We start from the raw sequence: 12,799 nt of genomic DNA, 5'->3' as shown, positions 1-12,799 counted from the left end.
CCGGCATCATGGTGTGGGGAGCGATCTCCTACACTGGCCGTACACCACTGGTGATCGTCGAGGGGACACTGAATAGTGCACGGTACATCCAAACCGTCATCGAACCCATCGTTCTACCATTCCTAGACCGGCAAGGGAACTTGCTGTTCCAACAGGACAATGCACGTCCGCATGTATCCCGTGCCACCCAACGTGCTCTAGAAGGTGTAAGTCAACTACCCTGGCCAGCAAGATCTCCGGATCTGTCCCCCATTGAGCATGTTTGGGACTGGATGAAGCGTCGTCTCACGCGGTCTGCACGTCCAGCACGAACGCTGGTCCAACTGAGGCGCCAGGTGGAAATGGCATGGCAAGCCGTTCCACAGGACTACATCCAGCATCTCTACGATCGTCTCCATGGGAGAATAGCAGCCTGCATTGCTGCGAAAGGTGGATATACACTGTACTAGTGCCGACATTGTGCATGCTCTGTTGCCTGTGTCTATGTGCCTGTGGTTCTGTCAGTGTGATCATGGGATGTATCTGACCCCAGGAATGTGTCAATAAAGTTTCCGCTTCCTGGGACAATGAATTCACGGTGTTCTTATTTCAATTTCCAGGAGTGTATTTGTCCCTAACAAAATTTGTTCCCATGCCATGATCTGTGTATTTGTTGTCTCATAAGTCCGTTGGCTTTTCGCTTTTCGTTACAGTGCAGTAACAAAGAATGCTTGGTGAGACACCTCCCCACAGGTCAGCAGCCACGACAGAGTGTGGTTGCTGGCCTCTCTGCTTACAAATTTTACGCACAAGGTCGTGTACAATATAATGAAATGAGACGAGTGGGCTTTGTAAACGAACTACTTATTTCCTGCAGTATACACCATTATTGTCGACTGTATATTATCATTTTTCTGGAAGCTTATAAATGACACTCTTCCAAAATGTGGGGTTTTCAGTTTGATGCCGGCCTGGGTGGCCGAGCGCTTCTAGGTGCTACAGTCTGGAACCGCGCGACCGCTACGAATCCTGCCTCGGGCATGGATGTGTGTGATGTCCTTAGGTTAGTTAGGTTTAAGTAGTTCTAAGTTTGATGAATTATTCGGGGTTTAGTCTGCAGTCGTCCAAGAAGGTCAGCTGTTTGCCATTCAGGTTCTGCAGGGAACTGAATAGAGGAACTGTATGTCCATCTTCTTAGAGATGGTTGCGGGACTTGGCAGTTTGGTAGAGGATGTCCAATTAAACACTTTGAGTCGTCAAGTTTCCAATCTTATTTTATTTGGCAACAAGGTTCAGCGTTTTACTACACGATCCTCAGGACCCTGACCGACGTGTAGGAAGAATCTTGCTCGGTTGTGGTCAAAACAGGGACCAGCAATATTGTTATTAGTAGATTTTTGCTATAGCGATCATTTCAGCCATCACCTACCGGCAGGTGATGGCCGAAGTGTATTCCTAAGGGACCAAACTCGTGAGGTCATCGGTGCCTAGACTTACACGCTACTTAAAGTAACTTATGCTAAGGACAACACATACACCCATGGCCGATGGAGGACTCGAACCTCCGGCGGGAGGGGCCGCGCAATCCGTGATATGGCGCCTCAAACCGCTCGTCCCTTCACCTGAAAACGAAGTGCTGTAGAGTGAATGTTTCGCAGTGGTAGTACAAAGTGTAGTCAGCTGAGGTATTGCTCAGGCAGCCATAAAATGAGATCCATATTACGTCTAGAGCATATTGTAACTCGTGGGTTCAGTGTAAGGAAATGTTCAACCAAACTACCACTGAACTTTCGAGCTTATCTACAGTATAAACTTGTGATCCGTTTCTCTGGTGGCATTTCCTTTCTACGCCAGAAGCAAAACTGCACTTTCTGCAGTACTGTGAAAAGACACAGCAGCAATAAACGTTTCATTACCAACTGTCCATGGAATGAAGCCAACAGTACAGTAAGAGTCATACGCTATACACGCAAAATCTGCAGACGAGTGGTGCGTAGTTCTGTTTGGATCAAACTATTCGAATGAATAAGGGGAAAATTATCGATTTGAAAACTTTCCTGAACAAACATGCATTGGTGTAAAAGTATGATTCTGGCACTTGCCCGCAGAGCCGAACTTCGTGGGTTCCTTCGACGTGGGCGAGCACGTGCTGTTCTTCTTCCGAGAGCCGGCCATGGAGTACATCAACTGCGGGAAGCGAGTGTACTCGCGCGTGGCGCGCGTCTGCAAGCGCGACACCGGCGGCAAGAACATCCTCTCGCAGAACTGGGCCACCTTCCTCAAGGCGCGCCTCAACTGCTCCCTGCCCGGCGAGTTCCCCTTCTACTTCGACGAGATACGTGAGTACCCATCGTCATCATATTTTAATAATTAATAATGCGACTAAAGGGTGCATCATTTTCACCAGTACTTTGTGTTTATTGAGAACTATCTGTACTTATAGCACCAATGACAAGTTTCAGCTACATAGCCGCCAATTAAGGTCACGCAATTTCTAAACATGAGGCAGTTGTCACCCTATGTAAACAACCAAAATATCTTATCATGAGATTATCAGAAAGCTGGTGAATGTCATGTAAACTTTAATCCTAAGATAGAAGCTCAGCGTGTGTTCTCCATCTCTTAAGGGATTTGTATGGCCTAACTTGGTCAATGGTGGTATGAATAAATGCTATTCTCAGAATGTGTACAGTACTGTTGGAATTAATGTAGTCCCTCGAACATTTATAATAAGTATGGAACCAAAGATGAAAGAATACGAGGTGTGTAAATAAAGTAATGAGACTGATGGCGTAGTGTTCGATGCGGGGACACTGTTGATATCGGACTTGGAAAATTTGGAAATTTGTGGTAAGATCCTATGGGACCAAACTGCTGAGGTCATCGGTCCCTATGCTTACACACTACTTAATATAACTTAAACCAACTTACGCTAGGGGCAACACACACATCCATACTCGAGGGAGGACTCGAACCTCCGACGGTGGGTGGGGGGGGGGGGGGGTAACTGAATCGCTCGAACCGTGGCAAGACGCCCAAGACCGCGCGGCTCGGACTTGGAGGAGGACTTGTCAATTCTTCTTTTCTTTTACTATCGAAGAAAGTTTTGCTTGTGCAGTCAACGAGAGCAATGGAGACGAACCAGATTTTGTGCAATGGGGACGAAAAAAACTTCTACTTGCCTACGGAGAGAGTGTTTTGTCAAGGGCCGATTAGGTGGTTTAAGGCGTTTGCATAACGGAGGCAGTCAATTGAAAAATGAAGCTCGCAGTGGATAGCTTTCGGTTTCAAGAACTCATGCAAATGACGACGGTCTGGGATCTTGTGAGTGCCGATCGTCATTTGATAGTCACAATGATTGGGGCATAGTTGAACTTAAGTCAGACCACCGTACACCAGATATTGACAAATGAACTGGGAATGAGAAATATCTGCTCAAATCTAGTTCCGACAAATCTCATTCGAGATCTAGAGGACATTAGGGAGAATAGATTCGTAGACTGCATGCAATCGACCGAAAATCATTCGCATTTTCTGGAACGTGTCATTACCGGTGACGAGAACGTAAACACACCTCAACGGATGTCGCATTGGGGAACTGGATAACATTGCAGTGACTGTAACTGAGCAGCTGAAGTTTATTCCAAAACCTGAGTTCTAGCACGGCTATGAGGAGTGGAAGAATCGTCTCCAGTGTATGGCTTCCCAAGGCAACTCCTTTGAAGGCGGCAATGGTCAGTTGTTATTCGAATAAAACTGGAGAAAAAAAGTCAATTACGTTACTTTGTTTACACACCTCGTACGTTACGGAAGCTACACTGATCAGCGAGATCTACTATCGATATAAGTCCATCCGAGCAATAGCAGCGTCACCTGGTGATGAATGACGTCTAGTAAGATACACGCACGATGCATGTAGTATTAGTGGGCGTGTTCGCGTACGGAATTTGGAAGGCGCGCGATCTATCTGAGTTTGATCGAGGGCAAATTGTGATGGCCCGGAACATACCAGGATTTCGGAAAGTGTACGACCCTTAGGGTGTTGGTGCAGCGCTGTGGAGCGTGTCTTTAAACACGTGGCGGAACCAGGGTGAAACGTCTAGATGTCGTGGTGTTGGGCGGCCACTCCTCATTACAGATATCGGACGTCATAGGCTGTGCAGACTGGTAAAACAGGACGGCGGCGAACTGTGATGGAATTAACAACAGGCTATAACAGTGGGCAGAGCACATGTGTGGCTGAACACACAGTGCACCGAACGCTCTTAATAGCGGGCCTCCGCAGCCGACGACCCATGCATGTGCCAATGTTAACACCACGACATCGGCAACTACGGCAGAAATGGACGCGTGGAAATGGGCAATTGTCTTTGGTGCTGTGGTAGGGTGTTGCTTGGTCTGATGAATTCTCTCACCTTCTTCATAATGTCAATGGGAGGGCCCGAATCCGTTGTTTTCCAGGGGAACAACGCCTGAACACCCGTACTCGGGGCGGAGACAAGTTGGCGCTGGCTCCATTATGCTGTGGGGAAAATCCGTGGATCCAGTGGACCTCGTGCAAGGCCACCATGATGACCAAGGAGTATCGTCCGATGAATGCAGGCCAGGTATACCCATTCATGACGATCATGTTTCCCGACAGCAATGGCATATTTCAAAAAGATAATGCACAATGTCACAAAGCCAGGCGTGTGATGGAATGGTTCGAGGAACACACGAGTTAGTTCCAGTTGGTGTGTTGGACCTCAACGCGCCAGATTGGAACTCGAACACATCTTGGAAACAACTGAACGTGGTGACTCGGGGCTCATCGCCTTCTGTTGTATTCTCCAACAGTTTATTGAACGTAACTTCTTCTACAATACAATGGCTGTACAATCGATGTAGACGTCCGTCGATCTAGCCGGAGATGTAGTTCCTCTCGGTCGGCTGGTACTTCGATCGGCGGTGCAGTACAGCGGCTTTGGTGATATCTTCTCGGAGACTCTGCTAGAGCCGTTGCCATTGGCAGCGGACGAAGACTGGTCTGCCTTTTTTTTTCTTTATTGATTTTCAATTCCCCCCGAAAGGGGTGGGCAGGCATCAGCTTACTACGCTGCTCTACAGCCTACAGACTTTTGTTTAAAAAAGGAAGAAGAAAGAAACAAGGAAAAACAGGCGATAAAATGGTGATTTAAAGTGTAAAATGGCGTAAAAATGCGGAAAGTTAAAACAGAAAGCAAAAGGGGTTGGCAATGTTGATAAAATACACAGGAATCAGACAAGTAACATAGTAGACACACAATTAAAAAACATGGCGACAGTCTGGTTTCTGTTCGCAAGTGATAAAAGAAAAAAAAAGAAGCACACCCAGCGGCAGTATGATGGCTGTTCGCTACACTTCCCAAAATACACAACACGGAGCATGCACTGGAAAAACACACTGTAAAACACTACACGAAAAAGGCGGCACAAAGATGGCACTCCCGATCCAAGGCAGATTGGGGGGGGGGGGGGGCTGGAGTAGCGGGAAAAACAAGGAGGGAGGAGAGGAAAAAACGAAAAGGGGGGGGGAACCAAGGAGGTAGTGGACTAATAAAGGGGGAGAAGGGCAGACGCGAGACGGAATGAGAGGAGGCAGAGGAGGGAAATGTAAAAGGACTCGGAGAGAAGGGGGCAAAGAGAGGGGAAGTGAGGAGGAAGGGGAGTGAGGATCAGAGTTGATAGGAGGAATAAATGGAGGGAGAGAGGGCATCATCTGGGAGGGGGAGTTGATAGAAGCCACCTTGGGAAAGGAGATGTAGGGTGTAGAGATGGAGGGTAGGGGGCACACAACGGTGAAGACGTGGCAGGGGGCGGGGATCGGAGAGGAGAGGAGAGGAGCAACCAGGGGGTGAGGGGGTTCAAGACGGCGGGAGGTGTAGAGGATGCGGATATGTTCGAGGAATAGGAGCAGATGGGGGAAAGGAATGAGATCATAGAGGATCCGCGTGGGGGACGGGAGGCGTATATGGAAGGCGAGGCGGCGTGCATGACGCTCAAGGATCTGGAGGGACTTATAGAATTTGGGGGGGGGGGGCAGATATCCAGGCAGGACTGGCACAACAGAGGATGGGACGGATTAAGGATTTGTAGTTGTGGAGGATGGTAGAGGGGTGCAACCCCCATGTCCGGCCGGAGAGGAGTGTGAGGAGTCGGAGGCGGTTGTGGGCTTTGGATTGGATGGAGCGGAGATGAGGGATCCAGGTGAGGTGACGGTCAATGGTGAGGCCAAGGTAGGTGAGGGTGGGTGTGAGGCGGACAGGACGGGCACAGGCAGTAAGGGAGAAATTCAGGAGCCAGAAGGAACGAGTGGTACGACGTACAATGATCGCCTGGGTGTTGGAAGGCTTGAGTTTCAGGAGCCACTGGTTACACCATGCAGCAAAAAGGTCAAGGTGATTCTGGAGAAGGCGTTGGGACCGTTGAAGGGTAGGAGCGAGGGCGAGGAATGCGGTGTCATCAGCATATTGCAAGAGGTGTACTGGAGGGGGGTTTGGGGCATATCTGCCGTGTACAGGAGGTAGAGGAGAGGGGAGAGGGGAGAGGACAGAGGCCTGGGGCACACCTGCAGAGGGGTAGAAGGTGTGGGAATTGGCATTATGGACGGTAACATAGGAGAGGCGGTGGGAGAGGAAGGAGGCCACCAGACGGATGTAGTTGATAGGAAGGGCGTAGGTGTGGAGTTTAAACAGGAGACCGGGATGCCAGACACGGTCGTAGGCCTTTTTGAGGTCAAGGGAGACAAAAATGGCGGAGCGATGGGAGTTTAGCTGGAGGGAGAGGAGTGAGGCGGAGGAGTTGGTCATCAGCAGAGAAGGAAGGTCGAAAGCCACATTGGGTGTTTGGGAGGAGGTGGTTTTGGCGGAGGTGGTGATGGATGCGCCGGGAAAGGATGGATTCCAAGAGCTTGCTGAACACCGATGTGAGACAGATAGGACGATAGGAAGAGGCATCAGATGGAGGCTTGTTGGGTTTGGAGAACATCAGGATACGGGAGGTTTTCCACAGGTCGGGATAGAAGCCAGTGGCAAGGATCACATTGTAGAGGGTGGCAAGGATGGAAAGGAACGAGGGAGGGCAGTGTTTGAGGTGGCGGTAGGTAACGCAGTCGTGGCCGGGAGCAGTGTTGGGTTTAGTGCGGAGTGTGATGCTGATGTCCTGGGTAGTGATAGGAGTGTTAAGTTCAGATGGTGGGGTGTGGCCCACTGGTCTGCCTTCGACCGGCCGGGCCTATATAGTGAGCTGGAGCCAATAGAAACCCGGCGTAGGAATCCGTGGCCGGATATGTCGCGGCGACCTCTGCAAGGAAAGGTTCCTATTAATCGACTGGAATCTTCGGCGTGTTTACCTGATGTCTTCGCCTGTTTGGCTGTTGGTTTGTTTCCCTCATAGCGTGGCTGTTATGCGGTACTGCCTGCCATTTAGGGGAACCCGATGGCAGACAGTACACCTTCCTCTCCGGAAATTAAGGGAGTTAGATGACTTGTGTGTGCATATGTGATGCAAACACCTCCAGTGACCTACCAAGACCTACTGCTTCGTCGCCACCTTTATCCGTGCAAAAGGTGGTCACACCGGCTATTAGGTAGATGGTCATAATGTTCTGGCTGATCAGTGTAAATGTTAATGCTCTTTCTGTTGGAGACAATCTTCTTACTCCATAAAATAATTCTCTTTGTTATAGCTACGTCATGTAGGAATTTTCATTCGACGTTTCCATGACATTCTCCCACCCCTTCAACATGACAGAACCTAATTGACATTAGTCTGGTGAGCTTTATTTTTGTCTGACCTGTCAAGTTTGCTTATTATCTTTCTGTTTTAGAGGACGTGTACAGGATCCCCGGCGAGGGGTCGCGCTTCTACGCGACTTTCACGACGGCGAGCACCGGCCTGGTTGGCTCTGCAGTCTGCGCCTACACTCTCCGTGACGTTCAGCAGGCGTTCCGGGGCCGCTTCAAGGAGCAGGCCACCAGCAGCTCCGCGTGGCTGCCCTTCCCCTCCGGCAAGGTGCCGGAGCCGCGGCCCGGCGAGTGCGTCAACGACACCCAGACCCTGCCTGGTCAGTGCTGCTTCACCACTAATGGCGATAATGTACCAATGTTACACAGTACACAAGGAACACAGCTGTTCAGTCAGCAAACTCACCCAACCAAATGTTAATCACCATTGTCTCATTGTAAATATTACAGACATGTTGATGATCTATGTTTAAGTCAGAATAGAGAACCAATCGACCTGAAGACAGTTATCGAGAATGTTAATGCCGACCTGTTTGCATTATGCAATAATGGATAGAGAATATAGGATTGACGGTCAATCCACCCAAAACCACGTGGTCCTGGATAGTCATTCTATGCACAATAGCCAGAGATTCCTCTAAAAATGACAAATACATGGTGATTCAAAAGACTGGGCAGAAACTGAAGGAGCTGACAGAGCAGTCGTCACACAACAACTGTGGAAAAAAAACTTACGGTCTAGAAAGTAATCCTGTGCCACAGACAGGTAGGGACTTTCAGTAACAACAAGAATAATCAACACATACGCATAAAAACACGGGAAAATGTGCCGGATGTCAGTTACGTCCTGCCACGACATTTCGGATCAGAGTCTTCTGGCCATCTTCAGGTGAGTACCACTGACGTCTTCGTGCAACGTAAGAGTGATGCCATACTTGGTCACTCGGTGTACAGAAAGCCCACTCATACAGACCTGTATCTGCAAGCTACTAGTTGCCACCATCCAGCACAAACAATGGTCTTTCTCAAAACCTTAGTCCTCCGTGCCCATACCATCTCTGACGCCGACAGTCTTCAAGCGGAACTGGAACACATGAAAAAAGTATTTCTGGAGAATGGCTTTTCAAGCAGGCAAGTGAACAGAGTGATGCAGACCTACAAACGATGGAAGAAGGAAGAGGAAGAGGCCTTCAGGTGGACTGTTTATGTACCACTTATTGGGAATATTTCTTCACAGATAGGCAGAATATTGAGAAAGTATCAAGTGAGAGTCATCTTTCGGCCTCTTTCCAAAATTTCATCACTGGTGGGATCCGTTAAAGACGATCTGGGCCTGCGTAAATCAGGTGTTTATAAGATTCCGTGTGAATGCGGCAAATCATATATGCGGCAAACAACACGAACTGTGCAGGAACGCATTGTGGAACACCAACGGCATACTCGCCTTCTCCAACCCACCAGGTCCGCAATCGCCGAACATTGTATTTCCACAGACCACTCTATGAATTACAACGATACAAAAATTTTGGTCCATACATCAAACTTTTGGAGCTGGATTATCAGTTAATCTGTGGAAATAAGATTGTCTGACAACGAGACTCTCATCAATCGTGATAGCGGTTACCAGCTAAACTCTGCTTGGAATTCTGTTATAGAGAAACTTCGTAGTCGACGTAGTTATCTGCATAAAGATGAAAATCGACCTGATGTCGATACGCCAAGCTTTCACCGTGGAGGGCGCGAGGCGCAGCGCACGGAGTTGTTATGAACGCGCACGCTGAGCAGCGCATGCGCAATGTCACCTCATTATGGCTTTAAGTAGCAGAGCTCAGCGCGTACTCGCCAGTACCACTACAGTGGTACTCACCTGAAGATGGCCAGAAGACTCTGCGCCGAAATATCGTGGCAGGACGTTACTGACATCCGGCAGTTCACCCATGTTTTTATGGAACAATCAGTACGCCGGGAAAGCTTTAAACATCACAACACATACGCATCTTACGTTCAGAAAGGTAATGCATTATTTAGTATTAACAATGTTGTACATCACGGAAGGTGTTCAAAATGAGGCAAACACCTTCAGTACGGGCATGTTTGACGAAAATCCAGGTGTACCAAGTATGAAAGTCATCTCACGAACCTCACTGACAGAGTAAGTGTACAGGCGCGAAATGTTTCTTCGGCGCAAACTGGTGTTACGTACACGAACTAGTCTGCTAATATGCCCCGCAACAAATAAATAAACAAATAAATCAAGAGGTGTTAGATCAGCGGGACAAGGTGATCAAGCAATTGGACCTCGTCTTCCGATCCAACGTCTGGGATATGTGGCACTGAGGTCGTCACGTACTTTCACAGGGAAGTGTGCAGGTGCTCCGCCTAGTTGGAGTAAACAGCACATTCTTCTTCTGAATTGAAGGCTCTTTTGAATTGATTTTCCCTTTTCTTCCTGATATTCCAAAGATTTATTTGTCTCAGGATTCCTTCCAGCGCCATAATTTCGCATTCCAAACTTGTAATTCGACTCCTCCGGAAGCTCTTGGAATTTGTGCACAACCTTTTGTATCACTCTGTATAAAATTATTTACCCCACTAAAAGTGTCCAGAAATAATACATGAAAACCTAAACTGGACTGAACACAGAACTAGAGTGTGCCATAAGGGATCAGCACCTCTCCATGCTATTCATTAATATAAACGGTTATTCACGCTTTGGACTGAAAAAGAAATCTGCACGTTCCCAAGTCCTTCACAATTTTTTTCTTTTTGTTACAGCTGTGTTATTCTCGGAAGTATTACTAACGAAACTCTACAGCGGCTGGAACTCATGACGATTGCCAACATACGACACACCTGTCACGTTCCACTTTTCTTCCATATTTCACTACCTTATTCACAGATATGCTGGCTACGTGCAGACATGTGGCGAAATTTCGAAACAAACTATCCTTTTTACCCTCTAATTAATGTGTACTAGTTTGTATCTCACCTCGAGCTTAACTATTCGGTCTGAACAACACCAAAAACACTCGTCTGCTTGCGAGAAAAATTCTTTCTGTCCTACTCCATCATTAGTTACTTTCCAGTAATATACACACGACTCTCAAATTATCTGCCTCATTATGATAAGGAACTAAATAATAGCTCCAGCTTCAGAAGACAGTTAATGAGATATCTACCAAAGACAATAATATCTATCCGTGTTCTATGCGTACTCGTTACCTCCATTATTACTAAGTATCCCCATTTGCCGCCAATTCTGTATCAGAAACTATCAATTATTATGCCCATAAATTCAATTGGCCGCTACTAGTATTATTATTATTATTGTTGTTATTATTGATTACTGTTATTATTAACAGCACCAGCAGTGTTGGTAACATTGCCACTAATATTAACGCTGTTAGTTCATAGCCCGTACTGTAATTAAAATTTTCCTTAGTTTCATTCAAATCCTGTTTGAAATCATTTTTTCAATCTATTCACTGATAAGTACCACATTACATTTGCTATTATTCTAACGTAAAAGCAGACAAATCACCTGGTTCAGGCTTTGATGAGACAATCTGAACCGTCCGAACATCATGTCGTCCTCTGCCACTGGCGTCTTTGAATGCGGTATGGAGGGGTGTTTTATCAGCACACCACTCTCCTGGCGTGATCTGATTTATTGATCTTTAAGCCGTTACATCTCATTCCAACGGCTCCTTTGTAGGCAACTCGAGTGTAAGCCCATTCCAGTCCTCCCAGCAAGGAAAAATTCCCGGGTTATCAGGAATCAAACCCGAGTCCTCCGCAAGGCAACCTGACACGCTGACCACAAGTATTATGACATTAGTTCACTTTTTAACGTTCTAATTACGGCCGGAATATTTTAATACATTAAAATAAGTGATTATTCAAATAGTGTGAGTCAGGCGGGAGAGTGCCTGTGCTGAAACCAACCGCCACTGGTGCCACGGAGACTGACAAGAGGCAGTGGCTCTGGCGGTGACGGGAGCTGCGAGATGCGTCTGCGACTGGAGCAGTCGTTTACGGCGTACCTGTTCACGAAGGATGCTAGCTGCGGCGCCCACACTGAACGCTCTTACTGTAGTGTTGGCCGAAGAGCCAACACCGTGTTACTAGTGGAGGCTGTGGGGCGGCTAGTGGAATTTGTTATGAGATGGATGGTTTGTAATGTAGAAAAGATGCATTTCCCGGCCGATTAGCAACATATGTGGGGCGGCGGGTGGAATAATTGTTATTATAAAATGGTTCCCATTATTTATTTAATGCTGTTGTTTGCCGTTCTCAACACTGGCTCTCTAACTACAATATTGGCAACCAGAAAGTGATTAGCAAAACGTGAAGCCTGTAATTAGAATTCCTAGTGCCCACTTCATCTGAGAAATACACTTATAGCTACAGCTTATAGCTCTGAGGAATTAGAAGATTGTCTGGGATTCATAATCAAAAACGATTCTGTCTAAAATGTTCACTATACTCTGAAATTCACAGACCAAAAAAAAAGAATCCACACAGTCCAACTACCAGAGCAGTTCAGAGTCTAATGCGCTGATGCAACTATAACTGTCCAAATTAAATGTTTAAGTGAATGCTCGCCGTAATTGGATGATAATGTTCATCAAACGCCACGCTAAATAATGGTAGAATGTCTGTCCCGCGACGGCACGTGAAAATACGACATACGCAAACTGAAGATAGATCATTAAAGTCATCCCAGAATTAACACTTCAGTCGAAAACGAATTCATGGTTACGCGTATCCCGAATAACTTATTACGGCATCGGAGGCTGTTTATATCAATGATGCGACGCGACTCCCGGCACAGATGGTGCGCTAATCAGTGTCGGGAGAGAACTGGGGCCTTTCTTCCTCGCGCTGCGTTCTTACATATAAAGCCGCGGTGCGGACGGCTAAGGGAACGCCTGATCAAATCGGCTCTCCCGACTAGCCGCTGGGCTAGTGGTGCACCACTTTAAGTTATCAAATAAATCATTGCTTCCTTTGCTGATGGCCGATGAAGCTCTCAATTTAAATGTGCAATCAGCACA

The 12,799-nt window shown here is 47.3% G+C and overlaps 1 protein-coding gene across 1 annotated transcript in view; it reads left to right on the top strand.

Moving 5' to 3' along the window:
- Nucleotides 1–12,799, top strand: part of LOC126199444 (semaphorin-2A-like) — a 468,120-nt gene that overhangs the window by 389,521 nt on the left and 65,800 nt on the right. The window contains exons 7-8 of the mRNA XM_049936362.1: nt 2,088–2,318; nt 7,826–8,062. Of these exons, the coding sequence (XP_049792319.1) occupies nt 2,088–2,318; nt 7,826–8,062 (468 nt within the window). The remainder of the gene's footprint in view (nt 1–2,087; nt 2,319–7,825; nt 8,063–12,799) is intronic.

The sequence above is a fragment of the Schistocerca nitens genome, chromosome 8 (genome assembly GCF_023898315.1).
Source record: "Schistocerca nitens isolate TAMUIC-IGC-003100 chromosome 8, iqSchNite1.1, whole genome shotgun sequence".
In the NCBI taxonomy this organism is placed as follows: domain Eukaryota; kingdom Metazoa; phylum Arthropoda; class Insecta; order Orthoptera; family Acrididae; genus Schistocerca; species Schistocerca nitens.
The sequence above is the reverse complement of the archived record's forward strand: the minus strand, read 5'-3'. Positions and strand labels throughout refer to the sequence as shown.